Genomic DNA, 19164 nt, shown 5'->3' with positions numbered 1-19164 from the left:
GGACTGCGCAGGTGTCTCCGTCCTTCTCACGTGAGTGTGGACGGCGCCGTGGGCCCCGTGCAGGCTCGTCCGTGGACTGCGCAGGTGCCCCCGTCCTTCTCACGTGCGTGTGGACGGCGCCGTGGGCCCCGTGCAGGCTCGTCCGTGGACTGCGCAGGTGCCCCCGTCCTTCTCACGTGCGTGTGGGCGGCGCCGTGGGCCCCGTGCAGGCTCGTCCGTGGACTGCGCAGGTGCCCCCGTCCTTCTCACGTGCGTGTGGACGGCGCCGTGGGCCCCGTGCAGGCTCGTCCGTGGACTGCGCAGGTGCCTCCGTGCTCACAGACCTCCGCATCCTCACGTAGTCACGTCGCGGACGGCAGGTCAGCAGACAGGCTCAGAGAGGCAGGCGGGCGCTCTCGTGCCCACAGCCAGGGGCGCTGGTGACGTGGACTCGCCAACGCCTGACTCAGAACGCGTCCCTTCAACCAGGGCGCCTGTCAGCCACTTCCTGGGCGCCGGTCCTTTTACGTGAGCGTTGACTTAATTAACATACATATATATATTTATTGATTGGTTAACTTTAGAGAAGCAGAGAGGAAGGGCGAGGGCTAGAGGGAGAAGCATTCGTTTGTTGTTTCACTAAGGTGTGAGCCCGCCTATTGATCACTTCCCACATGTGTCCCCCCCCGGGGATCGAACCCACAGCCCTAGCGCCCCAGGATGACACTCCAACCGACTGGGCTTTTTATTTTAATCTAACTTCAAGCCAACACATACAGTCGACGTGCTCTCATGAGTCCCAGTTTGTTTGGCTTTCCATGCAAGTTGCAGTATAGATTGCTTTTCCTACAAACACACGCACACGCACACATGCAAACACATGCACACACATGCAAACGCACACACGCACACACGCACACGCACACACACAAACATACGCACAAACACACACAAACGCACGCACACACACATGCACACACACACGCATGCAAACAGAAACACACAGATGAATACACATGCATGCACACACACGTACGCACACACGCACCCTGGTTTGTAGCGATTTGTTTTTATTTCCCCAATAACTGGTTTTGGTGACGACTCGTTGGCCTCCCGGTGCCCTGGCTGGGGCGGGTCGTGTGTGCCTTGGAAGCTGAGAGAGTCAGGGCTGAGAATGCGCTAACCCTCATTTCCAAAAGGGCTTCCCTCCTTCCCTCCTTGGGGGCTGCTTTCAGCTGGAAAAGACCCTCGTGGCTCCAGGAATCTTTTCTCACAGACGTGCCAAGCTGCCGCCTCCGTCTTACTTTTACTGTCAGGCTGGTACGTGCCATGTAGGGTCTTTGCTCCTCCCGCCTGTTCTCCCGACATGGGACACATGTCCTGGAGCCCAGCCCCCGACACTGGCGTGACTCTGGGCCTCCCCGTCACCCCGATGTAGCCTCCTCCCCTCCCAGTCCCGTGGCCGGTGTCCGCTGGTCCGTGCCCCCAGATCAGCTGTCCCCGAAGAGTCTGACAGTTTGATCACACTCTTCTTCTCCTTTGTTGGTTCTGTCTTTGTCTGTAGTCCGCACGCACGGGAATCCCTACGGGAGCCCCGAAGAGGGCTCTGCTGGTTTCCGGGGTACCCTGCAGACCCTCCTGGGGTTCCTCCTATCTAATCCTCAGAGACACTGGCACCATGTCCACTTCGCAGCTCCACGCTGTGCCCCACGCCGGCCCGTCTGGGCTCTGCCCACGCCTCCTTCTTCCCATGTCACCCCCTGGGCACATCTGTCTCCCGTCGTAAAGTTTCCTGCCAGGCTGGGCCCGTCTTAACATCCCACTTGTTTTTATTTTTTAATTTTATTTTTTATTTATTGATTGTAGTGAGAAAGAAAGAGAGGAAGAAGAACATTGATCTGTTCCTGTATGTGCCCCGACCGGGGATTGAACTGGCAACCTCTGTGCTTTGGGACAAATGCTCTAACCAGTGGCACCATCCAGCCGGGGCCCATTTGTTCTTCTTTAGCAGGTGTTTGTCTGTTGAGTCTCTTCTGTCAATAAAAGTCGACTTTCTTTAGCTGTTGTCTCACCTTGGCTTCAAGAGCAGGTGTGTGAGTGCCCGCTGCGCTCTGGGCTCCTCAGTGACCGCTGTCCCTGCCGAGTCCTCACGTCCGGTCCAGCCACACTGTGCGCTGTGGGTTCTCCCAGTCCTGGGCGGGAGACACGCCCCTCTGCCCTGGCCCCGCAGCCCCGAGCTCCCTACTCCCCCTGCACACCCGTCAGGTCCCTGACCCTCCGAGCTCCGAGCTGGCAGTACCAGCTCACACCCTGTCATGGCTTCGGACAGACTGGGACCTTCCCTGCTAAACGGCGTTATGACACTGGAGCTGCCCCAGCGCACGGTGTGCAGACGTGCTTCTGCCAGCATCGGTCCCCAGTCGGGTCTTTTTTTTTTTTTCTGAAGCTGGAAACGGGGAGAGACAGCCAGACAGACTCCTGCATGCGCCCGACCGGGATCCACCCGGCACGCCCACCAGGGGGCGATGCTCTGCCCCTCCGGGGTGTCGCTCCGCCGCAACCAGAGCCACTCCAGCGCCTGGGGCAGAGGCCAAGGAGCCATCCCCAGCGCCCGGGCCATCCTCGCTCCAATGGAGCCTCGGCTGCGGGAGGAGAAGAGAGAGACAGAGAGGAAGGGGGTGTGGAGAAGCAAATGGCACCTCTCCCTGTGCCCTGGCCGGGAATCGAACCCGGGTCCCCCGCAAGCCAGGCTGACACTCCACCGCCAAGCCAACCGGCCAGGGCCCCCAGTCGGGTCTTTTCTACAGAACTGATTTCAGGTTTCACTTTGTGCCCAAACGGACTTCCCCACCTCTGGGTACAGGGATGGAGAGGAATGGAGAAGGGGGGGGGAGTTCAGCGATATGGTGATACAACCATTAATTAAATAATAGGGTCGAGTCCCCAGCCATGATTCCTTGAGTCATTTTTTTTTTCGTATTTTTCTGAAGTTGGAAACGGGGAGGCATGTGCCCAACCGGGATCCACCCAGCATGCCCACCAGGGGACAGTGCTCTGGCCATCTGGGGCGTCGCTCTGTTGCAACCAGAGCCATTCTAGCGCCTGGGGCAGAGGCCATGGAGCCATCCTCAACGCCCGGGCCAACTTTGCTCCAATGGAGCCTTGGCTGCGGGAGGGGAAGAGAGAGACAGAGAGGAAGGAGAGGGGGAGGGGCGGAGAAGCAGATGGGCACTTCTCCTGTGTGCCCTGGCCGGGAATCGAACCCGGGACTTCTGCACGCCAGGCCGACGCTCTACCACTGAGCCAACCGGCCAGGGCCTTTGAGTCATTTTAAGCCTCCACTGGGAATGTTCCCACGCCCCCCGGGGAGCTCTTTTCTATCCGTTCTCTGGGTCCCATTTTATACCCGTTTCCACCGAGACCCCTCCCTTCCCTTTTCTGTCAGCTGGCTGTTTGAATCCGGGAGGGCTGACCACAGAGAGCGCCGTCCGGCTTCCCCGCTGTTGCGTCATCGTACGTGTGCAGGGTGAACGCCGCGTCCGGTGGTGTGAAAACACGCCTGGCGTGGATGCGGGCGGCTCCCGCTCCCTAGGTGCTCAGACGCGCGGAGGTCCGGTCCCTCCCTGGGGGCCTGCTCGGTCCCCACCACGAGCCGGGGGCTGGTTTCAGTCCTCCGGACGCTGCCCCTCGTGCCAGGGCGTCCGCTGCGGTGGCCACGGAGAGCGGGGAGTGGGGGGCGGGCTGGGGGACGGCCCTGTTTCAGAGGACGGAGCGGGAGCCACGGGCAGGAGATACAGGCGAAGGGCTGATGAATGAGACTCAGAGGAGAAGCAGCTTCAGGAAAGGAGATACCACAGGGGCCAGAAGATACATTCAGACATCGTCTGACAGACGTCACGGCCTCCCAGAGACAGAAACAGCCTCGAGGAGCAAGACGGTGCCGTCAGGGGCCCCAGTAGGGAGGAGGCCGCTGGAACATGAGGGCCCCAGGAAGGAGGAGGCCGCTGGGACAGGCACGAAGCAAGGACTGTCAGAAAACTGAAGATGGAGAAATAAAATCTGCAGGGGGGGGGGGGAGGGGGCGGAGAAACCCAAAGAAACACGGGAATCCGGACGACACCCCCACCTGCACACGTCACGAAGAAGCCTGTGAACTCCCTGCCAGGGATCTGGACAGAAAGAAGACGCTCAGGTCCCCCAGCAGGTCGGGGGCCCCACGGAGCCCCCCTCTCTGCAGCCTTGCACTCCGAGGAGACAGGAGCCGGGCCCTGGAGTCTTTGGGAGAAATGCTGCTATCCCAAACGTTCAGCCGTCACCAGGCTTGTCTGTTTGTTTTTAATGTGTGAACTCCCGTCGCACGCAGAACCTTACCCTGTCAGGTCTGAGAAGGCCGGTGTCCCAGACAGCACAGCCCGGGTGGATCTGCTCTTGAAGTGCTTCCTCCGGCCGCTGGTCATGGACCTCCAGCCTGCGCAGGCCACCCCTTCCCCTGCTCTTCAGGGGACAGACAGTTCAACCCTCTCTGCAAGCCGTAGCCCGATGGCTGGCCATGGTGACAGGTCAGGCACAGTGGCGTGGGGCATGGGGCCACTGTCCCGAGGAAAAGACTTAAAAACACAAGTCTTTGGTGTTCTCCACAAGCCAGAGCTGGCCTTCTAAAAATTTTCAATGCTACTGCGTCTGAAGAATTAATTCTACGGTGCAACTTTAAAAACTGTAACAAACTTCCTTGTGTTTCTCTCAGTGGGAGTGACAAATAAACCCAACTGGTGACAGAAATTGACTGGCGGTTTGGGACCCTTTATATGCGTCGTAAAGGGTATTAAACGCAGGACTTCCCAGGGCTTTACTTGAGCCTGCTTGACCAGCCTGGGAGGGGCCAGCTCCCCAGAGAAACAAGATGAAAAAAAGGTGAAGAGAACACACCACGCTGTGAACACCAACCAGTGCTTGAGGGTTTTATTTCCACACACACATCATAGAGATACTATATTCTACCACGGGCACAGAGGATGCCGTCAGGAAAGGAAGTTACCTGTTTTCTCCCAGAAAAGAAAGAAGCTGGGCGTTGTCCCCAAAACAACAAGGTTGGGGGTTCGATCCCGGTCAGGGCACACACAGGAAGCAACCAAAGAATGCCAGACTGAGAGGAACAACAAATGCTCCCCCCCCCACCCCCCTCCCCGCCGTCTCTCTAAAAATCAATAAAAATGAAGCCCCGGCCGGGTAGGTAGCCCAGTTGGTTGGAGCATCATCCCAGAGCAGCCGAGGTTGTGGGTGTGATCCCTGGTCAGTGCAGCTTTGTGTTCCTGTCTCTCTGTCCCTGCCCCCACCCACCAAAGAAAAAAGAAAGGAGAAGGAAAGAAGGAAGCAGCCCAGCTCAGCTGGCTCGAGCCTGTCCAGGTACCATGCATGCCTGTTCCTATAAGACAAATGGTTTTGCAGCTTTAGGAGGAGATAGGTCTGGAGAAACTGCCTCTCTGGGAATAGAGGGCTGAGAGAGAGAGAGAGAGAGAGAGAGAGAGAGATTTTTTGTGAAGTGTCCTATTTGGGGGAACCCCCCTTCTTTATGGGGACCAGTTACATCCTGGGTGCCCAGTCACCAGTTCTCTCTTCCCTCAGTGGTTGGGTTTCCCCAGGGGCGAGAGACCTGGGGGGGGGGAGGAACAGCTGTGCGCCCCCACACTTGGCCGCTCCCAGGAAGCACGAGGTTAGGAACTGGGGAGTCTTCACAGCTGGGCAGGAGGAAGCCTTCCTCTGCTGGAAACGGACATGCTCTCCAGCCTTCCTTGAAAAGGCCAGAGAGTGGGGATGCTTGCCAGAGAGCCCAGGAACCCAGTTCCAGAAAATGAGCACAGAGAGGAGAGGAAAGTCAGTAACTGGGTGGTGGGAGCCAGGAGTTACTGGCTGCTCTGGGTCTGCAACTCGGCCTGTCCCCATCCCAGCTCCCGACACTGAGGGTTTCCTGCTGCAGGGCAGACTGTCGGAGCTCCTGTTAGCTAAGGGACCTACTCTTCTGCGGGGCTTCTGTTTTACCTGCCACGGCCCCTCCTGTTCCTGGAGCCGAGCTGAAGTCAGAGCCACAGTCTGGAGCGGTCTGGGAGCCCTCCAGCACCGGTGGGTCCTTCTGGACGTGGGGAAAATTACCCCCTCCCCCCGAGGGGTCAGGGCCCCAGAGCATGTCCACCTCCGCGGTCCAGGAGCCTCAGACCCTGGTCTTTGAGACCCTCAGTTGCCTGGGACCCCACCGGGACGCTCTTCCTTTTTATCCCAAGCGTGGAGGTTCAGGCCACAGAGGTGAGCCCTCGGGCCTTTTTATTCCCTCAGGAGAGACTCACGCACAAACCCGGAAGCCCAGGGTCGCGAGCGCAGGAGGGTCCAGTTCTGGCACCTGGAGCAAATGAAGTCCTTTTGGTGGTCCTTGCCAAAAAAGAAACTCTTCCCCTCCTCAGGTGGGCCCATGGGCATTTCCACTCAAACTGAGAAGGGCAGGCAGTGCCCGGGTGTGAGGACCTCCCCGCCCCATGCTCCCCATTGGGAGGGGGTGAGAAAGTGGCCCCCAGCGCGCCCTCCCAAGTTGGCTCAGGAAATGACCAGGCCCGGGGACCCTCCCCGCCTCTCGCTGCTGCTGCCCTGCCATTCCCCACCCTGAAGCGAGCGCTGGGGACAGAGCCGGGAAGGGGAGGTTTAACGTGGGTACGGGTTCCACGTCCTGCCCAGAGAGCCCCTTTCTGAGGCGCAAGCTGTTCTGCGTGGGGTGCCCTGCCCGGAGCACTGGCTTTCCCCAGAGTGCGTGGGGATGAGACGCGGGGAGACCGGGAAACTGAGGCGGGAACCGCAGGCCAGTGAGAGCGGTGGGCAAGGTGGTTTAGAGGCGCAGGGGGCGCGCTCTGACTTCTGGTTTCTGCCCCCTTCCCCCTTCCTGGGCTCTCGTTTTAGGAGGAATGTTATTGTTTAAAGAGACCCTATTGAACTATTTCCTGCTCATTGTCACCTTTCCTTCGCTCTCCTCACGGAGGCTCTCACCAAAAGGTAATAAACCAGGCGCTCTCCACCCGGCCGGGCGGGCGCTGAGGCCGCGCCGGGTGGGGAGACCCACCCGGAACCCCGCTTGCCCGGGAGCACCCCGGCCCGCCCCCTCCCACCTTCTGCAAAGACAAGGTCCGGACAACAGAAGCCAGGGACACTCCTGGCCACATTCAGTGCACGCGCAGACCTCTCACCAAACTCCTGCTTTTATAACGAGAGCGAGAAAACTTCCAAAAAAAGGGTCGTTTGCTTGATTTCCGTCTATTTCCCTCTCTGGGCGCGGGGCTGACGGTGGGCAGACTCCGAGCGCGCGCGGGGTTTTCCTTTCCACACAGGTGAGGGCGGGAACCGGGGGCACCGGGTGGGCTGATCCGAGGTCGTAGGCGTTAGAGCTGCCTGCAGTGCCGCGGGGTGAGCGAGGGACGTGTCAGGACCGGACACTGCTCGGTGGAGGGCTGGGCCTTCGGAAGATGGAGACCAGCACGACCCAGGCACCGCAGGTGGGGCGCCCTTAAGCGGGGCTGTGTGCGCTTCTCGCCGGCGGGGGGACGGAGGCTGTCAGGCCCGGGCGCAGGGGAGCGCCAGGTTGGCACACCTGCGGGGGTCGGGTGTGCTTGGAGGGCCTGGAGGAAGTGGGGGAGCGTCGTGGGCGGCCCGGCAGCGCTTTGGGGACGTGCGGACAGGGGCGAACTTCGGCCCCCGGCTCCTCCCACCTCCCGGACCTCCTCCGGGTCCGCAGGGTCCGCCCACCCGCTTTGATGGAGGTGCAAACATTTGGGGGAGGGCGGAGGTGTAGGGGCTGGGCCGGGCGCTTAGGGCGGACCTCCGACTTCACATGAAACGGGCGGGCGGGAGTCCATTGTTGGCCCCGGGCCTCCCCAGCCCGCCGGGACCGGTCTGATATGGCCGCGCGCGGCCAATGGAGAGCGATCCTCGCACTTCAAAGGGCGCGCGGCCCAATCCGCCGCGCCCCCCTCCTCGGCGGCCGCGGCTCTATTTATGGAGAGGAGACCGGAGTTCTCTCCCCAGAGACCTCTTCCAGTCTCGCCTGGAGGGAGTTCAAGTGGAAGAACCTTCCCCCCACCCCTCTCCCCCACCCCCTCCCCCGGATCTGGGTTCTCTCCCTCCTCCTCGGTCTGCTCTTGGAGCCGTCTGGGGTCCTGGCGCGAGCGGCCCCTCTTCTCCGAAGAGCGGGCGCCAACTGGGGTGAAGGTGGCTGTCGGATAGCGAGCCGGGGCTTGGGGGGCGGTGGGGAGGGGTGGGCGGGAGGATGAGCTCCCCGGGCACGGAGAGCGCAGGGAAGAGCCTGCAGTACCGCGTGGACCACCTGCTGAGCGCCGTGGAGAGCGAGCTGCAAGCCGGCAGCGAGAAGGGGGACCCCACGGAGCGCGAGCTGCGAGTGGGTCTGGAGGAGAGCGAGCTGTGGCTGCGTTTCAAGGAGCTCACCAACGAGATGATCGTGACCAAGAACGGCAGGTGGGTGCGCGGCCGCAACTCCGGCCTGCGCCCCGCGCTCTGCGCTCTGGGCTCTGGCGCGCCCGCAGCCAGGGGGCCGGGAAGGTTCCTACTGCCCAACGCTTTTGTTTTTTTTTTCCCTCCGGGTGGAGGTCTTTTTGTTCATTTTCACTGGATCTGGAGAAGCAGACCTTTGCGGCCCCTTCTGGGTTTTATTCACGGTAGGCTGGGAAGGCCAGCAAAGCCGGCTCTTTGAAGATGTCCCCTCGGACCCTGAGCTGCGCCTTCCCCACTTAATGCCCCGACGGGCTTGGCCCCGGTCCCCCGCACCACTGCCTTCCGAGGCCTTGGAGAACGCAGAAGGCTCGTGGGGGCTGGAGAGAGCCCGGAAGGGAGCTCCTCGTGGCCCGGGAAGGACAGACGTCTCTGGCCCGGGAAGGACAGACGCCTCTGTCCCCAGCTCTCCGCCTTCGGCCCGGCGGGCTGGGCGCGGGTTCCTCCTGCTGCTCTCCTTCCCTTCCAGGAGGATGTTCCCGGTGCTGAAGGTGAACGTGTCCGGGCTGGACCCCAACGCCATGTACTCCTTCCTGCTGGACTTCGTGGCGGCCGACAACCACCGCTGGAAGTACGTGAACGGGGAGTGGGTGCCGGGGGGCAAGCCCGAGCCACAGGCGCCCAGCTGCGTCTACATCCACCCCGACTCGCCCAACTTCGGGGCCCACTGGATGAAGGCGCCCGTCTCCTTCAGCAAAGTCAAGCTCACCAACAAGCTGAACGGAGGGGGCCAGGTAGGTGCGAGAGAGCCCGGGGGGGGGGCGCGGGAGGGCAGCATGGAGGGGGCCCCCCAGCAGCCTGCGCCTTCCCCAGCGGTGGAGCTTTGGAAGGGATGCTGCCCGCAGGGGAGATGACATCTGCCCTGGAGAAACTGCTACAGTCCGCTCCTCAGCCGAGCCTTCAGGGGTGTCTCTAGGGAACTGAGGAAGGTCGCGGCAGGGCCTGGCAAACGTGGAGAGGGCCCTAGCCCAAGCTTGAAGGCTCGGGCATGTCTCCCGCACTGGGGAACTTGTGCGTCATGGCGCAGAACTTTCCTCGGGGTGGATAAAACATCACCCCGCATGGTAACCACTAGCTGTAGAGCTACCTCCGTGCCACCGTACTTACTGCGTGAATTCAGGACAGGCTTGTGATCTGTCCTTTGTAAAGGTATTTACCTGGGCACTGTAACTGGGTGGCCGTGCTTTCAGCAGCTGCAAGCTAGCCTGGGCATTTGGACTTTGGAGTTAGTTGTCCTTAACCCTCCGGGAAGCCTTAGGACTGGATTCTCCCAGGTCAGAAGATTTCACGGTGGGCGTTCATCCGCCGCTGATGGTGTGTAGTGCGCCTCTCACATTTCCATCTCCAAACTCGTCCTGGGAAGCAGCCCCCTGAGAGGACATCCACCAGCCCGGAGCAGGGAAGCCCGTTCCTGGGAGCTGCAGGGGTCTCTGCAGCTGGGACTGCAGGGGTCTCTGCAGCTGGGCTGTTTTTTTCCTCCTCAACAGCAGGGCACACGGGTGCTTTCTGATCTCAACCAGGACCCCCGCCTTTGTATTTGTCTCTCCCTCAGATCATGCTGAACTCCTTGCATAAGTATGAGCCCCGAATCCACATCGTGAGGGTCGGGGGCCCCCAGCGCATGATCACCAGCCACTGCTTCCCTGAGACCCAGTTCATCGCGGTGACGGCGTACCAGAACGAGGAGGTGAGAGGGGCCGGGGACCCCTGGTCCCCTGGCAGGGCGCCTCCCCCGGGGGGACAGCAGCCTGTGTGATTAGTGTCCTTCAGACCAAAAACGACCGCCTTTTCAAATAATTTCGCATAACTCTAAAATTGGAACGAGGAAGGGGGGGGAGTTCAAAACAAGTCCGCGTGCAAGTGTTTTTCCCTTTCGCTCTCCGTGAAAAGTGTCTAAAAACTAGAAAGAACTACTGAAAGCTCAAAAGGAAACGAGGGGTAAAACATTTAGGTCGAGTACTGAGAACTTCTTCCGTGTGAGAGGGGGCGGGGCGTCTTATTTTGGAAATCTCCCTGCAAAGGGTGGGGGCCCGCGGGTGGCCTGGGCAGCGTGGACTATTCACTAGAAACCGCAGGCTGTCCAGTGCCTGCAAATCCTGGTCTGAGCTGGTGGAGTTGCCAGCGTGGACCACCAGCCGCAGCGAGCAGGTCCCTGCTTCCCGAGCAGACCCAGGGGAGGGCCCAGCGCTGCCCTTGCGTGCCTTGGGCACGGGGAATGTTCTCAGCAGGTGGTCCAGTCCCTTGTGGATTCCACCTAGGAGAGCCGCAGGTAGGACTGTCCGGCGAATAGGCTGTTCTCTATGAAGTCTACCATCCCAAATGGAAACATAGACCCGGAAAGAGGTCTGGTTATTATATAAATATGTTTGTGGATATAAAACAGGGTGCTGGTGCACCCCGATTCCTTGGTGCCACGTGAGATCCGCTGATTACCCTCAGTACACTAGTAAGTGCGGGTTCTTGTTTTTCAGATCACAGCTCTTAAAATTAAGTACAACCCGTTTGCAAAAGCCTTCCTTGATGCGAAAGAGAGGTGAGAATTCCGACTAACTATCCTTTTGGGCAAAGACGGCTGCAGAAAGACGAACTATGGTGACAGATACTGTTTTCCGAATGTTCTCTTTTTTTTGACAATAGACTGCACTTTTTTTTTTTTTTTTTTTTTTGACAGAAATGATCACAAGGATATGATGGAAGACCCTGGAGACGGCCAGCAGTCTGGGTACTCCCAATGTACGGTTTGCTGTGTTCTGCCCGCTGTGCCTCGTGTGGGGAGCAGGCCCCGAGAGCTGGGAGGCGCAGATGGAGGGGACTGGGCCTCCTGGTGTGGCTGGGGGCAGACTCGCCCTTTGGCCGTGCAGGGCTCAGGGCCCTGTGAGGCTGCAGGTCTCGCACCTGGTGGTCTTCAACCCCTGCTCTATCTGGGCCGGTGGGCGCTCACTGGGTGCGTGGCCCCGTCTCAGAGAAGCCTGGGCAGCGTGTGCCCGGCTCCTCCGTTCTGCTCTCGAGACCCTGGGGTGGGCGCTTAGCTTCCGCTGTGCTGGGCGGGAGGGGAGCCCGGCCGTTCAAATCCACTGGAGATGGTTGGCGTTTTCTGTGAAGGGTTGAAAACCGGAGGAGCATCGTTGGGGTGATGCTTAGGAACCAATGTGGCTTTGTCCTGAGTGACTTCGGTTCCGGGGAGGGCGCAACATGCCCGCATGGTGGTTTGGGGTGGACACTGGCTCGTCGGATGGGCCAAGTCTGCTTGAAGTCCGGTGTCCCTTAGAGGTTCCGTGAGCCAGAGTGAAAGGGGTGCAGGTGGAGATGGTGGCGTCCGAGGGGGAGGATGCTGTCCGGCTGTCTTCTCCTCACAGGGAGGGGACCCGGAGAGTTTAAATACCAGATACCTGTTGGGAGAGAAAAGCTAGTGTTTGCTGGTCCCTTCAGAGGAGGCTGGGTGAACCGCCTGGGGCGTGCCTCGGCTGTATTCTGTGCTGTTTCCTTCCTTAAAACAAAACAAAAAACAAAACAAACATCTTCTAGGCCAGTGGAACAGTGAGCTTTCCCAACGCAGCCCGAGGGCCGCTGGGGGGGGTGGCCCGGGAACAGCTCCGGCCGATGACGCCCCCTTGGCTGGTGACGGCCCCCCTGGGTGGGCACATCTGAGTGGCCCTGGGCACAGCTCCGGCTGGTGACGCCCCCCCTCGGCTGGTGATGCCCCCCCGGTGGGCATATCTGAGTGGCCCCGGGCACAGCTCCGGCTGGTGACGGCCCCCCCCCCGGGTGGGCACATCTGAGTGGCCCGGGAACAACTCCGGCTGGTGACGCCCCCCCTCGGCTGGTGATGCCCCCCCGGTGGGCACATCTGAGTGGCCCCGGAACAGCTCCGGCTGGTGACGGCCCCCCCCCCCCGGGTGGGCACATCTGAGTGGCCCTGGGCACAGCTCCGGCTGGTGACGCCCCCCCTCGGCTGGTGATGCCCCCCCGGTGGGCACATCTGAGTGGCCCCGGAACAGCTCCGGCTGGTGACGCCCCCCCTCATGGCCCCCCCTCCGGTGGGCGCATCTGAGTGGCCCCGGGAGTGGGCACATGTGAGTGGCCTGGGAACAGCTCCGCTGGTGACGCCCCCTCGGGTGGGCACATCTGAGTGGCCCTTATTGTAGTGTTGTCTGAACTATTTGTAGCTGGGAAGTTGGGAGCCAGAGTCCTCGGCCCTGAAAGGTGGCATTTCTGAATAACACTAAACACAAACAACAAACAAAAGAAGAGAACGGAGAAGAAGCTGGACTTTTAGAGGGGATGGCGGTGGAGTGCTTTTCTGAGTCACGTGTACCGAGGGGACCCTGTGTACCGAGGGGACCCTGTGAGCCTAAAACGGGAAGAGTGAGCGGAGCACGCACGGTGCACCTGAGGCAAGGTCCTGCCTGCTCCATGTGACTGGTGGTGGCAGCCAGTGGGTGCCACCACCCACTGAGGCAGGGACGGCATCGCGTGGCTGGCCCCTCTGTGCCGAGCCAGTCTGGCTGGGGAGTCTGTCTGATTTCACGTGTTATTCATGCGCCGCAGTGAGGACCTGAAGGCTGAGTGTCCTGGGGGACAGGAGACCCAGTGAGAAAAGTAGCCTCAGAGGTGGAGGAGTCGGGTGGGGTGGGGTCTGGAGGGAGTGTCCAGGAGCCGGGAGGTTGGCCGAGGCTGGCGGCTCCCCGGTGTTCCCGGGTGTCCCCGTGGGTTTGGAAACCTTGGTCAACCTGTGGCCTCTGGTGCCACAACCTGTGGCCTCTGCAGCTGACGCCACGGCGCCTTAAGGCTCGGGGTTGTCACTGGTGTGGACACTGTGAACCCCACTCCGTCAGCGACTCCGAGGAAAAGGGCCACCACGTCCTGGTCTCAGCGCCCCTGTCGGATACGTCGTGGGGGGTGGGGGAATGAGACGCCCGTTACTCAGCATTCTTTCCTCACAGCAGGGGGGTGGCTCATTCCTGGACCCAGCGCGCTGTGCCCCCCGGCCACCCCCCACCCTCAGTTTGGAGGCCCCCTGTCGCTTCCCACCGCACACGGCTGTGAGAGGTACCCCGTCCTGAGGAACCACCGGCCGGCCCCCTACCCCAGCCCTTACGCGCATCGGAACAGTTCTCCAAGTAAGTCTATGTCGGAGCAGACCGGGAGCCGGGGGCGGGGAAGACCACCCCCGGAGAGGCGTCGGTCCCGACGGCAGGAGAGGACAACCTCTCCGGAACCCACTCTGAGTCTCTCCAGTGGCTGCGCGCCACGCCGGGTCCATGCCGCGGCTGGCTCAACCGTGAGTCCCGGCCAGGAGCTCTGGGTGCCCCGTGGGCATGAGTCCATGCCCAAGCTTTTCCGGCTCAGAGCTGGGGCCCTCCTTGGGGCCCAGGTTTGGATATTTTTATCATCCTCTCCACAGTGGTGTGTTGGGTCAGCACAGGACTCCCTGGTTGGCTTAGAATCCATTGTTTCTCCCAAGTATGGTGCCAGGGTGCCCAGCACAGCCGCCTGACACTTCCCAGACTTACTGCATTAGAAGTTCTGGGGGGCGGGGGGAGGGGAGGCGCGTAGTGGGGTGTGTTTGAGCAAGCCCTCAGGTGATCCAGACAACGGACACAGGGCTAGACCATGACGCTCCCCTTAGTTAATTCTAGCACCATGTATGTCTAGACTCAATTTTGTCTGGCTCCAAAAGGAGGCAAAAAGCTAAGGAACACCGTAAAACAATTAAGCAATTAAAGCTGATTGGAAAGGAAAGAAGCTTTTATTTGGTAGGGAAATAGTCGTAACCGGAGGAGGTTGGAGGAGGTTGGGCTCCGTGGCCAGGAGGTCTATTTTAAATCTCTTGCCTGGAGTCATGGTTTCTAAAGAAATAGTTTTTTTGGGGGGGGGAACAAACAAGTTCCAAGTTATATTTACTTTGATCTTAAAATACAAGTAATCCTCAATCAAGTGATTGTAAGGTTCTGTTTCTACAGGTCAGTTATTGATATAAAGAAAAAAAACAATATGAAACGCCCGCATTTACTGGAATAGGTTTTCAAACCCAGGGGTGGGCAAAACTAGGTTTACAGTTGTTCACGTGGGAAAAGGCAGGCAGGCTGCGGTTGTTACAGTAGCTTCCGTTAACTCGGTAGACTGGTATTCACAACGGCGAACCTAGTTTTGCCCACACCGGTGTGTACGCCTGGCAGTCCAGGGGACTCTCGGATGACCCACGAAGCAGGCTGGGGGACAGTTTTCTCTGTTGACGAGCACCCGTCCCGTTTTCGCTGTTGAGTGGCCACCTTGCTCGACAATCCTCGCTGTGTTTCTTCGTCATCCTTGGAACCGATAATGAAGTTCTTGCATCCATCTTGTAGCCTATTCTGACAACTCACCGGCCTGTCTGTCCATGCTCCAATCCCACGACAACTGGCCCAGCCTCGGCGTGCCCGCCCACACCAGCATGCTTCCCGTGAGCGCCGGCACCGGCCCACCTGCCGGCTCCAGGTAACTAACGCTCGTCCGGGAAATGGGGCAGAGCGGACGGTCCCGGGGACTCTGGAGCCTGAGACTGCGTGCCCTGTCCACTCACGGCCCTTGACCTGCGGGTGGTGGGGTGTCTGTTTGTGATTTGACCATTCGCCAGATTTGTGCGGGGGTCCCGGGTTCTGGGGCGGCTGTGAGCTCCTGCCGCAGCCCGTGCTCTGGAAAGGCCCGTGGCTCCCACAGGACGGAGGGGGGCTGGGCCTTAAGGAAAGGAACGTGGGTTCCCTGTGCCCGCTCTGCCACCTATTAGTGCCTGGGGTGGGCGGTCTTTTAACGCTGAGCCTGCCTTCTTTAAGAAAAGGACACTTAGGTAACCCCCGCCTCAGCCTGACCTGACAGGGATCTTTTAAAAAGATTAAAACCCGTTCTTTAAATTACAGTTTGATATTCAATATGATGTTCGTTTCAGGGGTACATCCTAGTGGTTTGACATTTATATAATGTAGGAAGTGATCACCCTGATAAGAATAGGACCCCGGACACCATACACTGTCTGGTTATTCCAGTGTCACTGATTCTATTCCCCGTGCTGTACTTTACGTCCCTGAGACTATTTTGTGGCTGTCAACTTGTACTGAAGAATAGCAGGTGCATTTTGAAGAAATGTTTCCAGAATCATTTGGGACAGGAGCTAGGGAGGAAATAAATTTGTTGGCTCGCCTGGGGAATGTAGCCTCCCAAGTCGTTAAATTTTAACGTATACTATGTAACTTGTAAAGAATGGTGGCTATTTTATTATTAACTTGAGAATTATGGGGAAGGAGATTGGCTTAAAAAAACAAACAAACAAACCACCAAGCGGGTGAGTAAATATATTTCTTCATAGGATTTTTATAATAAAGTTACAAAACGAGAAGTCAAGTCTCATTTTCCAATGAGGAAACTAGTTCGAAGATATTAAAGGATAGAGATGTTCAGCTGACACCGACAGACTCTTATTGACCCATGTCCCCCCATTAAATTTAATTTCTAAGGTAAAGAAAAAAAAAGGCTATGAAATGATTGAACTTGGTGGGCTCGTTGTAATGGAAGACCCAAATGTTTTAAATTCTTTTGGCCTAGGAAACAAATGTCTCTATAAGAATCTGATTGTGTACAAACGGCCAACCCCCAAGGGCTTCCAGGTCACTTGGAAACCCGCGCTGAAATCAGACGTCGGGCAGGTTGTACAGGCCCAGGGCCCGGGGAGCCCCCAGGGTTCCGCACCATGGGGTCCTGACAGGGCATCTCAGAGCCGTGTTCCTCTGCACCTGTCCCCCGGGGGGTGTAGGAGCCCACCTCGCTGAACTCGGGCTTGTTGGCGAGCTCAGGTGCATTGCAGAATACAGGACATGGCCTGGTAAAGCCTGGAGCATGATACGGCCTAAGGTCCTGTCCCCCAGTGACAGACAGATGCCCCTCTAAACAAATTCTAGCACAGGGGAGTGCTGACCAAGTGTAAGTTCTTAGGCTGGAGGATGTAATGAATGCCTATCTCCAGCTCCTTTCAAAGACTGGGAAATGGAGCATCAAAAGTCTGTCGCAGGTCAGGTCTGAGGGGGACGGCTGCTTAGGGCAGAGTTGGGCTTTGCTTCCAGGTCTGACCCCCAGGTCCCTCTCCCCCTGCTGTGCTCGGTGCCGGTGTGTGTGTGTGTGTGTGTGTGTGTGTGTGTGTGTGTAACGTCACAGCTGTCCCAGCTCCACGGGTGGGGAAGGGTTCCGGGCGGGGCTCGGTGACTATTCTTGGAGGGTATTGTCGCCCTGCTGAGAGTCCTCGGAAATGCTGGGCTCCGTCTAGCCGGGGGGTTTGGATTGTGAACAAGGACGCCAGACGGCTCTCCCAGAGTCCTTCGTGGCCAAACCCACCGGCGCTGTGCCAGGAGCCGCGTAGGTGCAGATAGATGACCACGTTGGTCAGCCTCCTAGGGGTGGGTGCTCCAAACCCACCAGCGCTGTGCCGGGAGCCGCCTAGGTGCAGACAGATGACCACGTTGGTCAGCCTCCTAGGGGTGCTGTGTCCCATGATGGTGTACCCCTGACGTACACCCCCAGCGTGGGTTGGCACGGGGCACGGTTGGAAAGACGCCACATCCTCTCGTTCTCAGGAACAGGACTGTGGGTGTTTGGCTCTCCTCCCGCTGCTGGTCCAGAGTCTCCCCCTCCCCCCGTCTGGTCCCTAACTTGTCTGCGTTTTGCCATTGCAGCCAGTACCCCAGCCTGTGGTCCGTGAGCAACGGCACCGTCACGCCGGGCGCCCAGTCGGCCGGGATGCCCAGCAGCGGGCTGGGGGCCCAGTTCTTCCGGGGGTCCTCCACCCACCTGGGCTCGGCCCCCTCCTCCTCGGGGTCTCCGCTGTTCGACGGGGCCCCCGCGGCCGCCGACCTCCCCGACAGCCAGTACGACGCCTCGGCCCAGGCCTGCCTCATCGCCTCATGGACGCCCGTTTCGCCACCTTCCCTGTGATCATGCCCGTGTCTTAAGAGACGCAAGGACTTCTTTGTGGGGGCAGCGAGTGTGGAGGCAGTTGGCCTACTAGGTGACAGTGGCAGCCTCACGGGTCAGAGGAGGAAACGGGCCTTCTTGTCCCCACTGTAACACAGAGGAGGGGTCCATATGGTGCTGTTGGTCAGGCGTCCCCCTCAGTCCCCTTTGGCCCAGCCTCTGTGGGCCGTCCTGGGTCATCTATATGCGACAGGTGAAAGACCGCGTGGGTGGCCTCCTTCACCGTGATTCACAGTGACGACAATGGCCATGGCCCGGGATCCTTGTGTTCCTTGTACAGCACACAGATGGCTTTGGCACGTTGGGATTTGTGCACTCCACGGGGCCCACCTTAGCGTGATACAAAGGCACCCCTCTAATTCCCTCCTCCTTGCTTTTGAGTAGTGTTCAGGCCTCCGGGGTGGCAGGTGTCCCCTGGGAGCCGAGCGGTGGCACCCCGATGACCTAGTCCAAGGGCAGACTTTAGTTGAAAGGCTAGTCTGCCCCCACTAGAATGTTGTGTCTGTGGGAGCGTAGGTAGCGACCTCTTGTCTTGTGAAACCTGCAACTGTTTATATTTTTGTTTCGACACAGTAGCCAGAGACAATCAGCAGAAAGCGTGTTGTTTCTTTTCTGCACAATAAAGGCCACAATGCAGAGTTTGGTCAATGTAGTGATTATTCAAACGCAAACACCCCCCCTACCCCCCCCCCCCACCCTGCTTTGGGTGAGATTTCGCTGTTTGTTATCTAGCTGGTGGTAAAGGAGCTCCTTCCAAAGACACATTGCCTGTCTGCTGTGAACTTGAGTATTTCATCTAATCCATGGCAGAATGGGAAACTGAAATATACGTACGTTTACTCCCAGTGGAATTGCCACCAAAAAAACCCCCAAAAGATGCTAAATGATTCTCAAGAGATCGACACAGCCTTCACTGGGTCACGGCTGAACATGGATGATGACGGAATGGGGAACCCTGGATGTCCTCGAGATGGATACCGGACGTCTCCCCCCTCCCCAAGTCGAGCGGAAAGGACATGAAGTAAATTGACAGAAAGTTAGTTTATAAAATGTAGAACCTATTCTGGCCCCGCCCCATCATTTGAACGTAGGGCCTTTGTAAACCACCTTTCCTGTGCCGTTCCCCGTGGGGAACCAGACCCCCGTTCCCCCCCCCCCACCCCGATTGTGGGGATTTCTCCATCTTGTTGGCAGAATCCTTCATTTAGTCTGCCTTGTCCAGCTTCAGACGCCAGAGCTCTGCTTTGAAAGATTACAGGTGATCCGACCCACAGGGCTCGGTGAGGAAGGGGGCGTGGCGTGGGAGGGGGGCGTGGTGTGGGGGGTCTACTTGCTGACAAGGGGCTTTGAGGCTTCCCAAAGGGGCGGGAGAAGTCACTTTCAAATCAGGGTGGGTGGCTGACAGGTCACCCTGCTGTGCCTTGTGGCTACAGGCTGTCGATCCGGCGCTCAGGCGTCTTCAGACTTCCACCCCGGTTTCTAGTGATCCGTTTGCCCCGTGGCGTGTCAGCCTGGAATTTAAGTGTGAAGACCTGAACTGGTCGTGCATCTGCGTGTGCGTCCAGCTGGGACGTGTCCCCTGCCCGCCATGTGCCACGTGGTTTTCTGACGACCAGGCCCGGTGGCTCTTCCTCCGTAGAAGTTTCCCAA

The 19164-nt window shown here is 59.0% G+C and overlaps 1 protein-coding gene across 3 annotated transcripts; it reads left to right on the top strand.

Moving 5' to 3' along the window:
• Nucleotides 1–8278: 8278 nt before the first annotated feature.
• TBXT (T-box transcription factor T) lies at nt 8279–17475 on the top strand. Of its 3 annotated transcripts, none has more exons than XM_066371691.1 (8): nt 8279–8484; nt 8987–9251; nt 10070–10204; nt 10989–11050; nt 11189–11250; nt 13464–13637; nt 14865–14994; nt 17217–17475. In XM_066371691.1, the coding sequence occupies exons 1-8, from the start codon at nt 8279–8281 to the stop codon at nt 17473–17475; spliced, it is 1293 nt and encodes a 430-aa protein (XP_066227788.1). The 3 variants fall into 3 exon arrangements, with proteins under 3 accessions (XP_066227788.1, XP_066227787.1, XP_066227789.1); XM_066371690.1 differs by having other exon boundaries at nt 13461–13637; XM_066371692.1 differs by lacking the exon at nt 13464–13637.
• The last annotated feature ends 1689 nt before the right edge of the window (nt 17476–19164 follow it).

This window comes from Saccopteryx leptura, chromosome 3, assembly GCF_036850995.1.
Source record: "Saccopteryx leptura isolate mSacLep1 chromosome 3, mSacLep1_pri_phased_curated, whole genome shotgun sequence".
In the NCBI taxonomy this organism is placed as follows: Eukaryota; Metazoa; Chordata; class Mammalia; order Chiroptera; family Emballonuridae; genus Saccopteryx; species Saccopteryx leptura.
Note: the sequence above shows the minus strand (reverse complement) of the source record. Positions and strands in the feature narration are given on the sequence as shown.

What these genes read in the sequence shown, in the direction of transcription:
- TBXT (XM_066371690.1), top strand. Translation starts at nt 8,279, where the DNA reads ATGAGCTCCCCGGGCACGGAGAGCGCAGGGAAGAGCCTGCAGTACCGC. An exon ending in AGCTGAACGGAGGGGGCCAG is followed by an intron (nt 9,252 to 10,069) that starts GTAGGTGCGAGA and finishes TCTCTCCCTCAG; the next exon opens with ATCATGCTGAACTCCTTGCA. An exon ending in GCAGTCTGGGTACTCCCAAT is followed by an intron (nt 11,251 to 13,460) that starts GTACGGTTTGCT and finishes CTTTCCTCACAG; the next exon opens with CAGGGGGGTGGCTCATTCCT.